General features: G+C 40.2%; 1 protein-coding gene across 8 annotated transcripts in view; it reads left to right on the top strand.

Annotated features, from left to right (window-relative positions):
* Positions 1 to 14,797, top strand: part of HERC1 (HECT and RLD domain containing E3 ubiquitin protein ligase family member 1) — an 82,168-nt gene extending 67,371 nt beyond the window's left edge. For all 8 annotated transcript variants that reach the window (XM_040077055.1, XM_058422352.1, XM_058422348.1 and 5 more), the window contains exons 56-78: positions 194 to 393; positions 897 to 1,011; positions 1,540 to 1,686; positions 2,203 to 2,304; positions 2,437 to 2,610; positions 2,913 to 3,206; positions 3,473 to 3,538; positions 3,652 to 3,777; positions 4,196 to 4,334; positions 4,800 to 4,981; positions 5,533 to 5,688; positions 6,206 to 6,328; positions 6,895 to 6,997; positions 7,640 to 7,809; positions 9,109 to 9,247; positions 9,536 to 9,705; positions 10,054 to 10,223; positions 10,394 to 10,559; positions 10,851 to 10,927; positions 11,341 to 11,593; positions 11,826 to 11,978; positions 12,938 to 13,243; positions 14,139 to 14,797. In XM_040077055.1, coding sequence (XP_039932989.1) covers positions 194 to 393; positions 897 to 1,011; positions 1,540 to 1,686; positions 2,203 to 2,304; positions 2,437 to 2,610; positions 2,913 to 3,206; positions 3,473 to 3,538; positions 3,652 to 3,777; positions 4,196 to 4,334; positions 4,800 to 4,981; positions 5,533 to 5,688; positions 6,206 to 6,328; positions 6,895 to 6,997; positions 7,640 to 7,809; positions 9,109 to 9,247; positions 9,536 to 9,705; positions 10,054 to 10,223; positions 10,394 to 10,559; positions 10,851 to 10,927; positions 11,341 to 11,593; positions 11,826 to 11,978; positions 12,938 to 13,243; positions 14,139 to 14,324 — 3,717 coding nt within the window. In that variant the 3' untranslated portion in view covers positions 14,325 to 14,797. The remainder of the gene's footprint in view (positions 1 to 193; positions 394 to 896; positions 1,012 to 1,539; positions 1,687 to 2,202; positions 2,305 to 2,436; positions 2,611 to 2,912; positions 3,207 to 3,472; positions 3,539 to 3,651; positions 3,778 to 4,195; positions 4,335 to 4,799; positions 4,982 to 5,532; positions 5,689 to 6,205; positions 6,329 to 6,894; positions 6,998 to 7,639; positions 7,810 to 9,108; positions 9,248 to 9,535; positions 9,706 to 10,053; positions 10,224 to 10,393; positions 10,560 to 10,850; positions 10,928 to 11,340; positions 11,594 to 11,825; positions 11,979 to 12,937; positions 13,244 to 14,138) is intronic.

Here is a 14,797-nt window from a genome sequence, read left to right as displayed (position 1 = left end):
TCTTTCTAATTTGATAGTTCTGAAATGTGTCACTATGATTTTATAATTTCAGCTTGCTATCTGTGATTTATATGAGAATAAATTTTTTTTGTTATTAGTAATTAAAAGTTGCATTAGCTCTGAGAGTTGAGTTCCCTCCTCAATACTGCGTTACTTCATACCAACTTTTCATTTTTTTTTGTAAATCCAATAGGATATGGTTGTTAGTATGAAATGGGATCCAACTGGTAAGATTCTCCTGACCTGTGCCAAAGAGGAAACAGTGAAGCTCTGGGGGTGTCTGGGGGGCTGCTGGAGGCGCCTGCACTCCCTGTCCCACCCAGCCCTGGTGAATGGAATTGCCTGGTGTGCTCTGCCAGGGAAAGCACCCAAGGCCCAGCTTCTGTTAGCTACGTAAGTCGTTGTTTCGTTGTTTCGGTAGTTCTTTTGCAGGACCTTTCGACCAGTCTGTAGGGTTTATAGCAAAGAAAAGGGTGGTTTTGTTGTTGTTGTTGTTGTTGTTGTTGTTGTTTTTTAAATAATATTCCTTCAGTGAGTCAGTTGCCATGAGATTCATGAAGTTCCAGAATTCAAATAAAGAGTGACCCTGGTTGTGTTACCAGCTGTTTTCTCCGTGACCTTTTGGATGCTGGTCCTGCTTGGAAATTCTTTTGCTTCATCCAAATATTTTTTCCTGACAATAAGTTGTTAGTAGAAATGGAAAAGCTGCAGGGTGTGAGGAATAGGAAAAAATGCGTTTACCATTGGGAACAGGCCTTTCTACTTTAGATCAATTGATGCAATGTAGTTTTATAGGAAGGTACTGGTTTTATAGGAAGACTACTGCTAATACTAGACCACTGATACTTTGTTAATATCTTTATTTTGTTTTTCTAATGTCACCTGATATACTTTAGGGGATGCCACAGTGGTTTGGTGTGTGTCTGGACTGTTCCCCAGGATATAGTTATCACATTGCAGTCCAGCTCAGCTTGCTCAGAAGGATGGTGGGAGCACGAAACAAGTGCCAAGGTAAAAGAAGAAAACATGGGGTGTAAGAAATTCTCTTTGCTTATTGTGAAGTTGAGGAGGAGAATGTGAGTGGGTTACTTGAATCTCAACGTTTTCTGAGAGAAGATACTTGCTAAAAGAAGTTTACATTGCTTGTCTGTACATGTAGGCATTTTCAGAACAGGAAATTGAAAATTTTATTTAAGATTAAGGCTAAAGATTATATTTTGATCTGTTTTCTTTCCTTTAAAAGTTGATCAGTTTATCCTAAAATTTAGTGAGGGTTCAAAGTTTTTTGTAGATAAAGAGCGAAGATTATTTTCACCTGCATAAATTATATGTAGTCTTTGATGTTGATGGCATTTTGTAAGGGGAGGAAAGGAAAGAGATCTATAAAATATTGTCATGGTCTTGGGGTTTTTTGAATTATTTAATGAAACTTTGCCATCTGTGTGGATGATGAGTTTTTATTGCAGAACACAGACTCTGTCATGCTGCTCTGTTTCCTAGAAGCAGTGCAGTGTTCCATAAGTGTGCAATTGCTTGCAGGATGGATACAGGAAGGCGCTGGAAGTGAAGTGTGTATTCCAGCTGAGAGGACACATCACTCCTGTCCGCACTGTTGCTTTCAGTCCTGATGGGCTGGCATTGGTGTCTGGGGGCCTTGGTGGCCTCATGAATATCTGGTCTTTACGGGTAAGATCATCTTTGGTGTGGCTTGATTCTCATTCTTAGTAAGAGTATCCGAAACTGTCAGGGTGTCAGATCTGCTTCCACCCCACCGTGTGTTAGATACTTTAGCTAAAGTGTGGTGTAAAACAATGTTACAGCATCATAAATAATAAAATACAAATTGACATTGTACTTAACATTGAAGTACTTTATAGTTCAGTATTGACTGATTCTGTAGGTTTGGTCATGTTAGTTAGGCTTGGCAGAACTAGCCACTTTCTTTGTAGTTAAGAGCAATATTCTCTTATGTTGAGAGCTCTTAAAGAGCCGGATAATGTGGATTATTGAACACTTCTAAATCCTTAGTTATATTATCTCCTTAATATGATGAAAATGAGGGGTTTCTGCCTTTAGGTTACACAGTTCACTTTTTAAATAGTTATTGAAAGATTATGAGAATATCATCCCTTAGGAATATGTATGCACTTGAACAGAACTGTAGCTTTGTCTTCACCTGACTCCAACCCCTTCTCACCCTAGGATGGTTCAGTATTGCAGAGTGTTGTGATAGGGTCTGGAGCTATCCAGACTGCAGTGTGGATCCCTGAGGTTGGAGTAGCTGCCTGCTCTAACAGATCAAAGGTGAGACAGAAATTTTTGAACCTGTGTGTTTTCTGGCCCCTGTAGAAACCAAGATGGTTGGTGATAAATCAGTGGAGCTGAATGATCCTGCTTTGTAAATTTTTAATTTGTCATGTGACTGCTGTTGAACAGGACGTGTTGGTGGTGAACTGCACCTCAGAGTGGATCTCTTCCAATCACGTGCTGGCGACGTGCAGGACTGCACTGAAGCAGCAGGGAGTTCTGGGCTTGAACATGGCTCCGTGCATGCGCGCGTTCCTGGAGCGCCTGCCTGTGATGCTGCAGGAGCAGTATGCCTATGAAAAGGTAGGAATAATGCAAACGTTTAGCATTTGGGGCTGACGGGAGTTCACTGTTTAGATATCAGCTGCTTTCAGTCTTTCACCAGAGAACCCAGAAGACTTTCCTATATTCTACTTGAAATATCTTTCGCTATTCTCAAAGCTAGTAGTCTTTTAATTTGAAAGTATTTAAAATATTAGAAAAACGTTGATTAAGCATGGAGGAAGGTACTGTTCTACAGGACTAGCTTTTAAGGACTTGTATTTTGAAGTGATTAATGTGTGTTTCTAACTGGGGGTTCCCTTTCTCTCCCTGCTGCCCTGCAGCCCCACGTGGTGTGTGGGGACCAGCTGGTTCACAGTCCCTACATGCAGTGCTTGGCATCGCTGGCCGTGGGGCTGCACCTGGACCAGCTGCTCTGCAACCCCCCCGTGCCCCCTCACCACCAGAGCTGCCTCCCTGACCCCTCTGCCTGGAACCCCACGGAATGGGCCTGGCTCGAGTGCTTCTCCACTACCATAAAAGCTGCTGAAGCCCTGGCCAAGGGAGCTCAGTTTCCAGAGTCCTTCACTGTCCCAGATCTGGAGCCTGTTCCAGAGGATGAGCTTACTCTCCTGATGGTAAAAGTTGATGTATTGTCTCAACAGCCAAGTGTGCTGTTAATGAGCATGTGGTATGATGCTGTGAACATCTCTGAACTGTAAACGTTTATATTTAGTAACGTAAGCACCAGCAATAAGTGTAAGTTTATTTTTTGATGAACTGGTTAGAATGTACTGTTAAGATAGTGTTAAAATAGTGTTCTTAGGAAAATATGTATTGTTTAACAGAAAAACAATGTGTGTCTCTTGAACTAAATGTGGTAAATGTGGCTTTTGCTGTGCAGGATAACAGTAAGTGGATCAATGGCATGGATGAACAGATCATGTCCTGGGCAACATCAAGGCCAGAGGTCAGTAAAATTGGAGGGTTTGAGGTGTTTTGGAGGGGTTTTTCTTCTTTTGAAATGTGGCAAGCTGTTGAAAGTGCTCTTGTTCTAAAGCATCCTTTCATGCTCGTCCCTAGGATTGGCACTTGGGAGGCAAATGTGACGTGTACCTGTGGGGAGCAGGACGGCACGGGCAGCTGGCAGAGGCTGGCAGAAATGTCATGATCCCAGTGACAGCACCTTCGTTCTCCCAGGCCCAGCAGGTGAACACTTAGAGCCAGTCATGATTTCATCATTTGCCATCTATTGTTTGTATACGTTGTCAAAATCCCTCTCCAAATGTCTTTTCAACTTGTTGTTTGAATTAACTCTATCTCAAAACATGGGTTTCACTAGAAAGGAAATCTTGAATTATTTGACAAATTCAAACCAAGAGGGCACTGAAATCTGACAACACAGAATTATTTTATATGATCATGATTTGAAAATACCTGCACAACCTTCACATAATACATGTGGCAGTTTTGACTTCTGACATAGTATTGACGGATAGAATATTGTCTTGATGTAATTGCAAAGAAAACATATTAAAAGGAAATGGTGCACTGTAATGCAAGTATTGCAGCATTGCTGCATTTAGTATATAATTTATTAACATTCCTTCATGTCTTTCTAACCTAGGTGGTTTGTGGTCAGAATTGTACTTTTGTCATCCAAGCTAATGGCACAGTTTTAGCTTGTGGTGAAGGGAGCTATGGGCGACTGGGACAAGGAAATTCTGATGATCTTCACGTTTTAACTGTCATTTCAGCACTACAAGGTAAAACTGTTGGGTTTGAGAGGAATCCAGTGAAGCACAAATAAGCATTTTGGTAGTTAGTATAACTGTTTCTGCTGATGCTCTTCTGCAGATTTACTCATTAAAATATTGTCGGTTTTAGTTAAAAATTTGAACAAATGAACAAGATCTTCATATTTCCTTAAGATTTAAATGGCGTTATGTTAAAATACCTTTATTTTAAGAAAGCTTCAGGGAAAACTGTCTGCTCAAATTAGGAATATTTCATTTCAAAACTAATGGCAGGACAGAAGCCCAGGTTCTCCATAAGAAAACAAAGGATTTTTTCAAAATAAAAATATATTAATTGCTATTAAAAAAAAGCCTTATGGTGGTTTGTTCCTTCCTCTATACCTAACTGGCTGCCACGAGGCACCCATGGATAAATGTAGGTGAGAGTCTGCTGTAAGTGGTGCTAAGCTTTGTTTTCTCACTCGTCTTTTCCAGGCTTTGTTGTGACACAGCTGGTGACCTCCTGTGGGTCCGATGGACATTCCATGGCTTTAACAGAAAGTGGGGAAGTCTTCAGCTGGGGAGATGGGGACTATGGCAAGCTGGGCCACGGGAACAGTGACAGGCAGCGCAGGCCCCGGCAGATTGAGGCTCTGCAGGGAGAAGAAGTCGTGCAGGTTTCAATATTTCTATATCCTTCGAGCTGCATGAAAACAGGCAACTTCTGGGCTTTGTGAACCAAGGTGGTCGTTTCCAGTTAAAGGACATCAATACCACATAGATATTTAATTGGTAGTTGGTACTGGAGAGGACTAAAAATAGAGCATGGAAGAAAGGGGTGATTTAAACATGATCAAAATGCTGACATGATTTATAAGCTTCCCTTCCTCCTTGTCAGGTGACTTTGTCCTACAAAACAGGTCACCAAGACCTTCTCCTGAGTATTAGCAATGCACAAAACCGTGTTTTCTTTTGACTGGAGGTTTCTTTTTATAAAGATTAGATAGTCACACAGCAAATTCTTCATGCAAATATCCTCCAGTCCCCCTTTGTAACATTGCCATTGAAAAGAGTTAAGAGATGAGACTAAAATGTCTGTAATTTAGCTCTTTAAAAAGGAATATAGTTTAGGGTCAAGAAAGGTATTACATATTTACATGCAATAGTCAATATAAACTTCCACCCAAATCTAGGATGTGTGTAAAAATCATGCTTCTTTTACTTCCAGATGTCATGTGGCTTCAAACACTCAGCTGTGGTAACAGCAGATGGCAAACTTTTTACATTTGGAAATGGTGATTATGGTCGATTGGGGCTTGGAAATACTTCCAATAAGAAACTTCCAGAAAGAGTGACGGCGCTGGAAGGTTACCAGATTGGCCAGGCATGGTTTATCTAAAATTAGCAATGTATCTTAGTTTAAAGCTCGTGTTTTTAACATACCTAAGTGTTCGCTTGTGCTTTTTAACCCTGGCTTTTATTTTGATTATGACCACAGAATTTGACTATGCATGATTTTTAAAAATAATTACTTTCCTGACTCTTTTGATCCTCTTTGTGCCAAACTGCCCATGTTTTTAACATTATAGCATTTCAGGATTTAGGCATTTTTAAGGATGAGTTCATGAGATTTTCTGTATTTTTAAGGAGGGAACATGCGTGCCATAATACTATCCTTTGGTTCTGGGAGCTGAGAGAAAGCAACTGTTGAAAAAATACTGCTGTATTTTTTCAGTCTTAATGTCTTGAAGACACTCTAATAAGCAATGGAAGTTTTAGTGTTTTTACAGGGGTAGTTCTCTTTTAAAGCACAATTTTTCTTCTTAAAGGTAGTTGTTTGAGTATGTTTGAGTTAGTAAGTCAGCAAAAGCAGTGGTAATAACATTGTTTCTCTCACCCAGGTGGCCTGTGGCCTCAATCACACTGTGGCTGTGTCAACAGATGGCTCAATGGTTTGGGCATTTGGAGATGGAGATTACGGTAAACTTGGTTTGGGAAATTCCACTGCAAAGTCCTCACCACAGGTTAGATTCCCGGGAAATGATTCTTTGCATAAACGTTCAGTGCTCTTAAAGGTGTTGCACAACGCTGAGAGTGTGATTTCCAGTCAATATAAATTCCATGCTGTTGTTACACAACCTGGCACAAATAATTCTGATAACACCTTATGCTGAGTCTGGTACTCTCAAGAATTTTGTGTACATCAGAGTGGCTGTGTCCCAGTAGCAGTACAAATAGTGAAAATCTGAGGCTTATCTTAAGAGAGACTTCCTCTTCTGAAAACTGGGGAGAAGGTTGTTTACACAGCCATCTACTTCTTCCCATGCCCCTCCCCCTCACTACCAGGAAAAAAAAAGGTATTTTGAATCATCGTACATAGAATAAGGTGTTCATCCCATTGAAAAAAAAAAAGTGTTTCCTGTATTAATTTCCAAGTGTTAATTAAAATAAGCCTACAATACGTGTGCTGCGCAGTGGGAATAAAAAAAAATCTTTTTTGGAAGCAGGAGTTACAGATTAAATTTGCATTTGCATTCTCTTTATATCCTTGTAATACTATAGTTGGTTTTCCTTTCACTTTACCCCATAGAAAGTGGACATTCTTTGTGGAATTGGAATAAAAAAAGTTGCCTGTGGAACTCAGTTCTCTGTTGCACTGACAAAAGATGGTCATGTGTATACTTTTGGCCAAGGTAAGACAAACTGCTCTTTGAACATTTCCATGAATAGGCTTGCGTATATTGCAGGTGAAAAGGAAGAATATTAAGACATATTTCTAAGACTGACCTAATGCTACTTTTTAGAAACATGCTGCCCTGATCTAAATTTTGAAACTTGAACAATGCATACACCTGAAATCCAGATTTGTAGCTCTATCTAGTTTGATCTCAGAACAACCTTTCATTTTACTAACTTACTTTTTGAAGAGCATTTTCCTAAGACTTCATTGAATTTCGCACGTCCAGAAACATTGGATTACCTCAGAGTTTGCGTTGTCTAAGCGCTCATACTTACACACGTCTGGGCAGGAGCATTTCCGTGTGCCGTGAATGAAACGTGCAGAAACTTCTGAAGTCAGTTAATTCATGTTTGTTATCAATCCATGCATTTAGATCTACAGGCCTTGGTTTAGTAGAATTCGGTCTTGTTTCAGACTGACTGTGGACACGAGAGCTTTAGCAGTGTAAACGAGCACCGTAGGCAGCAATGGTTTGCAGGGAATGCCTGTGCCCTTTGTCCCTCAAGGGTTCCCTTTGCATGTGTACAGAACTGCTGTTTGTCCCTCCCCTGCTTGTGCCTGTAATGAAGCCCCCGAGTGCTGCTTGCCCTTGCAGATCGCCTGATTGGGCTGCCCGAGGGCCGCGCGCGCAACCACAACCGGCCGCAGCAGGTGCCGCTGCTGGCCGGGGTCTTCATCGAGGACATCGCCGTGGGCGCTGAGCACACGCTGGCCCTGTCCTCCACGGGGGATGTCTACGCCTGGGGCAGCAACTCTGAAGGCCAGGTACGCCCTGTTCTCTGCCCCTGATCCTCCAGGAGCCTCTCGCTGCCCTTTGCAGCTGTGCTGGGCACAGCTTCCCTTTGGTGGAAAAGAAAGCTTTGATCCCTCCTTCACCGCTCGGCATGATCGTATTTTAGACAGTTTCCATTATTTTCTTGTTTATTCTCTGTGCTGTTCCATGGTACAAGGTTGGGAAAGCACTCAAAACATACTATGCAAATTACTCTAATCCATACTTTTTTAAAAAATTGCAGATTTTCTCCGAATTCATAAGCTGCCATCAGTCTTTTCAATATAATAAAATTTATGGTTGGTGTCAATCAGATTTTTGAACTCTTTAGATACTTTTCATAATGAAAATATAAATGAACCTTTAAAAAGGAATGATTTTAAGTCAGACAAAAAAAAAGAGTAAATGAAAAGTTCTTCACCACATATTTAAAATCTCAAATTTTTCAACTGCAGGCTATATATGTGAGAAAGAGCCTCTTGATGTATTAGCTACTGGTATTTCAGGAAGTTTGGGCAAATTTCATCCTGTGGTGTTCTAGGACAGAGTTTTTGAGAAGACTGGTTGAGCAAGGTTTTTGGAATAATTTTTCAGGAACTTGGAGGTGGTTTTTTTTAAATTACTTTTATTTGTTTTTTGGTTTTTTTTTAATATGGTACTTTGTAGTTTTGGAAGAGAAAAAATAGTGTAAAAATGTAGAGAAATTCATTCTGAAAGCTGTTCATATGATTTTCCTTGTGGCTCAAAATACCGGTTTTATATGAAGTGGGGAAAAATACACTTTTGTGATACAAAATTTTTAACTCGCAGAATATGAAATTAGGATATGATACGAAACTCAGTGAAAAGGCACAACAGCTTCAGTAAATCTTCTCTTTACACAAACTGTGTTTTCATAAAGCGGGATTTACATTCTAGAACAAAAATGCTGTTTAAATAGCTGAGGAGAGATGTAGAAGCTTTGTTGTCTATGTATGAGAGACTGCAATACAGGACTTAGCGGCATGGATGAGTTCTTCAGTCTGGGAAAGACTTTTCAAGAAGTCTCCAGCTGTTTTCAGGTCTCTTTGACACCTGGATCTGTTACTCTTGTTGGGTGGAGGTACAGTATTTTGTCAAAAATAAAAGGTGGAAAAAAAATAAAAAAAAAAATATATATATATATATATGGCAGATATATTTAATCACAATATACGCTGTAAACAAATACAATATTTTTACCATCTGCTCTGAATTCTTGCTTGGAGAGTTGCAGAAATGTAAATCAGTTGTTGATTGTTGCCTTTTGGCAGCTGGGGCTGGGCCACACCAACCACGTGCGGGAGCCCACGCTGGTGACAGTGCTGCAGGGGAAGAACGTGCGGCAGATCTCGGCCGGCCGCTGCCACAGCGCGGCCTGGACAGCTCCAGCCGTCCCCCCTCGAGCTCCAGGTGAGCAGCTGAGCTTTTGTCAGGTCTTTTCTTTAGTCTTGATGTCTCCTGGGGTGTGAGTGTGACAAGAATTTCTGAATATTTAAGACAAATTTAGTTTTGTTTTATAGCCGTACCTTGTCTTGTTTGGTATCTAAATTATGTTACTCTCTGGCTTCTGTCGTGATTTAACCCCAGGAGACAGCTGAGCACCGTGGAAAGCTACTGCGAGGAAAATCAGCTTCATCCCAGCCAAAGCAATATGGCTCCCCTTTCTCAAACAGTGCTTGGTTTCTCTTCTCATGGCAGGTGTTTCAGTGCCTTTGCAGCTTGGTTTACCTGATGCCATTCCACCCCAGTATGGGGCACTGAAAGAAGTGAGCATTCATACAGTGAGAGCAAGGCTGAGACTGCTGTACCATTTTTCTGACCTCATGTATTCTTCATGGCGATTACTTAACCTCAGTCCCAATAACCAGGTAAAATTCCGTTTTAAAAAACTGTCTTGGCTGTGTTACTCTGCTAGAGAGTTTTCTGACCAGATCTAGAGGGACCTTAGTAATAGGCTCTGTAATTTTCAGGTAAAAAAAAATTAAATAATTCTGGAACAATGCAAACTTCGTGAAGGTATTGCTTTACATTTTCGCTTATGCTATCACTGCCAAGTCAACGTTCTGGTTTCCAAAAGCTTACTAGCCTCAAAACTAAAACCAAAATATGCTGACTTGTTTTCTGAAACACTGAAGTGCCAATCAGGGTTTTATTCTGTAAAGAATGGAATTATATCCTTTGTTGATACATTTATTCTCATTTTTGCTTTATTGCAGAACAGTACATCTCATTATAATGCTGGAACGTGGGGGATAGTGCAGGGGCAGCTGAGGCCCTTGCTGGCACCGCGGGTGTACACCCTGCCCATGGTGCGCTCCATAGGCAAAACCATGGTGCAGGGCAAGAACTATGGGCCCCAGATCACTGTGAAAAGGATCTCCACCAGGTCAGTGCTGCTCTCACAGGCCCTGGGTTGCACTCATGTGCATACTGAGATTCATAAATTGCCTTCTGTTTTGGCATTCTGAGCTCTGTCTGGACAGCTTTGTTGATTGAGTGACTCAGAGCCTTTACATGATTGTGAGTTACATTTGTGGCTCTCTCTTTCCCCCAAAGGGGTCGGAAGTGCAAGCCCATTTTTGTCCAGATAGCAAGGCAAGTGGTAAAGCTGAATGCATCAGACCTTCGCTTACCCTCCCGTGCCTGGAAAGTGAAATTGGTTGGTGAAGGAGCTGATGATGCAGGTGGAGTGTTTGATGACACCATTACAGAAATGTGTCAGGTACTTCTGGGAATATTTTGGAAACATGTAACAGGAATGTATCACAGTGTAGTCGCAGGAAAAAAAAATACTGTAGCCTGACATAAAGACAGGTCTTGAAATAAACATGTCTTTACTACTTAAAATCATCCTACCACATTTATTTTCTCTCAGTGTTTCATATTAATTTGTAAGGAGTAATCATCACTGAAGTGAAATATTCTGTCTTGTAATGCTGTAATGTCTTAATATTTCTGTCACAAGTTTTCTTTCCCTCTTTCTAAAAAGGCTTTTTTGTTGTTGGTTTTTAAGGAACTGGAAACTGGAATAGTAGACCTGCTTATTCCTTCCCCAAATGCGACAGCTGAAGTAGGCTACAATAGGGATAGGTAAGTTGTCCAGGACTTGCTTTTATTGCAGATGGTAGTGGGTGAAAATCCGAATCTTCTACTGACTGTTCTATACCAAATGATGGGACTTCATGATTGTCTCTAGTATTTTTTCCTTCAGGGCGTGTTGTCACTTCATTGTGGAGCCAGAGCATGGCTTTAATATGGGCTTGCTGGATTTCTGATGGCAGAATTCAGAGTAACCTCAAGATGCCAGGCTTTGTGCTCAGGAGTTCTGCCTCCCTCAGCCTCCAGTGTTTCAACAGCTAAAGATAACAATAATGTTATTTGGACAGCCTGTGCTGCTAATTGTGCTGGTAGTTACTGTGCTGTGCTTAGGAGTGTTTTCCCTTTTACTTCTAATGAAGTAGCATGGAAATAATACTCTTTTCACTGTTTTTTTGTCCTTTCAGGTTTCTCTTTAACCCTTCAGCATGTTTAGATGAACATCTGATGCAGTTCAAGTTCTTGGGCATTCTCATGGGCGTAGCTATTCGTACAAAAAAGCCATTAGATCTTCATTTGGCTCCAATGGTCTGGAAGCAACTTTGTTGTATCCCACTCATCTTGGAGGATTTGGAGGAGGTAGATCTGCTCTATGTGCAGACCCTCAACAGCATTCTTCACATTGAAGACAGTGGGATTACTGAAGAAAATTTCCATGAGGTAAGATAGGAAAGCTGGCGCTTTTAGATTTATTCTGAAAGCAATTATTTTATCAGAGCAACCTTCACATCAGTATTCCTATAATTTCAATCTCCATTTTTGGGATAACAAGCACTTTGGTTGTATTTAGAATAGTCTGTGATCTTACCATATGTAGTTCTAGATGACTTGTAGTAAAATGCTGTACTTGGATCACTGGAGTGACTTATGCTTTTTCTGTTTTGCGTAACAGATGATTCCTTTAGATTCTTTTGTTGGCCAAAGTGCTGATGGTAAAATGGTTCCCATAATCCCTGGAGGGAACAGTATCCCACTTACCTTTTCAAACAGGAAAGAGTATGTGGAGAGGGCAATTGAGTACAGGCTCCATGAAATGGACCGGCAGGTAAGAACCTTGTTGTGGTTGTGACCTGGCCCCATTATTAGTGGGAACAGGGAATTTGTGCCTACTTCCATTACAGTTTATTCAGTGATAAGAAAAGCTTGACTTTCTGCACCTTTCTGGGTCTCTATGTTTTTTTTTTTTCCCCCACAAACTGTTTTGGCCCTTTTTTAAAATTTAGTCTTGTTTTTTTCTCAGTAATTGCTCAGTTGGCAAAAGAGTTAGAAATCAGAGTTAGTCTTCCATTTGAATAGCCCCATTTGAGAAAAAACCTGCAGCTTAGCATGCTGGATACTCTAACTGGACATGTGAACAACACAGAGTCTGGCTAAAGTAAATATTTTTTTGGCAAACATTTATTTAACTTGGAACTGTTTCCCTTTCATTATAGCACAAATCCTGCAAATATTTAATGGTATGTTTTGGGAAGTGCTCATTACCTATTTGCATTGTTCTGTGTATTTTGTCATTTGTATAGAGACCCTTGTGAAAGCAGTATTCTAATTATAAGGTAAAGATGCCTGTGTGATATTATCTGCATTAGAAAACAGCTTCCTCATCAGAGGTAGCAAATCCCAATTCTTGTAGAACAAGTACAGCATTCTCACTATACATCTGAACTGGAACAAAGTCTTTTTTATATTAACATAGTTGCTTGGTGTAGCCATCATTATTTGTGCTGCCAACTTGTAATTTTTTAAATAGTTCTGTTTTGGATCAGAACGTGTTCTTTAATGTGCAATTACAATTAAAAATATCTGTAATATTCTCCAGGATTTTGAGAAACAATGCAGCCCTTGCAGGGGCTGCCTGTGTGCGAGGCTGTATTTGGCAGACATTGGTAATTTTGCCTCTCGGTGCCATTTCTCAGCTGAGAAGTTACTTTTGTGTTTGGATGGTCCAGGAAGTGGCAGAGATCAAACAGCTGCATTTCAAACATCTCTCCCGTTTTTGGCCAATAGGTGGCTGCTGTCAGGGAAGGAATGTCTTGGATTGTTCCCGTTCCTTTGCTGTCCCTTCTGACTGCCAAGCAGTTGGAGCAGATGGTCTGTGGAATGCCAGAAATATCAGTTGAGGTTCTGAAGAAGGTTGTGCGATACAGAGAAGTTGATGAGCAGCATCAGCTGGTGCAGTGGTTCTGGCATACCCTGGAAGAATTTTCAAATGAGGAGAGAGTCCTTTTCATGAGGTTTGTGTCAGGAAGATCTCGATTGCCAGCCAACACAGCTGATATCTCTCAGCGATTTCAAATAATGAAGGTTGATAGGGTAAGACACTGGTATTATTATTATTATTATTACTACTACTACTACTACTTTTAATTTATTTATTTATTTATTTATTTCCTCTCTAGTATAGTCTGTGCTTTGGCACTAGGAGACAATTTTCATAATTGTAAATTTACAGAAAAAGTATGGGATGGGGTATGCTCTGAGTTAATGAACTCAAGACATTTTGGTTGTGGAGAAGGACATATGCTGCATGAATTGCATCTTAATTTAATTGGTGCAATTGGTTATTGGAGATCAAGACACGAAACAAACCTTTGTCTACTGTAACTGCTCCCAATCTCTGTTCATTTAGTAATCTTCTTTCTGTTTTAAAGTTTTAATTTTGTGTAAGTGGCAACGTATGACTACTAGTGAACTCCTAAAGTTTTAAAACCACTGCAATGAGTTTACAGTGTCCTGTTTTACATACTCAGTGCATTAATTTGGAATTACTTTGGGATTTTGTGCCGTGAAATCACAATCTCTGTGAACAACACAAACCAAAAAATATCTTGACAAAATCTCAGCTAACAGGGGCTTATCTGTCATCTTTGGTTAGGTGTCTCAGATTGCCTTGCACTAAGGCACACTAATGGTATGTAATTTGAACGTTGTTTGGTATCTTGTAGTGGGCTGCTGAACAGCAGTGTGGTCAACTTTTCAAAAGGCTGAATTCAGTAGTGGGTTGAGTTACTTGCAGGGTAGCTGCTACAGTGGTTTTGGACATACTTAAGGATCGAACCAATGCTGTACACAAGGGACGTCAGTCTGCTTCATAAAAGGAATTTGAGATAGAATGTGAAAATGATAGAGGCAATTTGAAATGTGGATATGTTGCATTTTTAACTTCATTCACAACTTACAGTGTCTCACCTTTTATCCGTTTCCACAGCCTTACGACAGCTTGCCTACCTCACAGACTTGTTTCTTTCAACTGAGGCTCCCACCTTACTCCAGTCAACTAATCATGGCAGAGCGTTTGCGCTATGCAATCAATAATTGCAGGTCTATAGACATGGACAATTACATGCTCTCCCGGAATGTGGACAATGCAGAGGGCTCAGACACAGACTATTAACATTCTGTGAACAAAATCATCTTCCTTTTACTACAAATATTGCCCTAAGTCCAGTTCATCGTTGACATAATTTTACAGTAACCATAGATGTTTTAGGAGTATAAAACCAGATCTTAATAGATGGTGGCCACATTTTAGTTACTCTAAATGTAACAAAAAATTAGATGTTTTTATTTTTTTGTGATTGTAAAAAAGAAAAAAGGAAAAACAAAACAAAAAAGAATGATTGGTAAGTTTTTTCTCCTTTTTTGGTCACTTTTGATAAGTTTGCATGGAGACATTTTGGTGCATTTTTGTTGAGAATAGTACAATTTGTAAGCCCTCCCAGTGAACATGAAGAGTTGTACATTGTGTATAATTGTTCATTAGCCAGGACAGTTTTACATGGCTATTCACATATTTATTTTGTTTTAATTTGAATTGCCTGTGCAGGGTTCCTTCTACAGAGAAAAATAAAGCAAATTCAAGACTCA

Source organism: Hirundo rustica, chromosome 13, assembly GCF_015227805.2.
Source record: "Hirundo rustica isolate bHirRus1 chromosome 13, bHirRus1.pri.v3, whole genome shotgun sequence".
Lineage (NCBI taxonomy): Eukaryota > Metazoa > Chordata > Aves > Passeriformes > Hirundinidae > Hirundo > Hirundo rustica.
The sequence above is the reverse complement of the archived record's forward strand: the minus strand, read 5'-3'. Positions and strand labels throughout refer to the sequence as shown.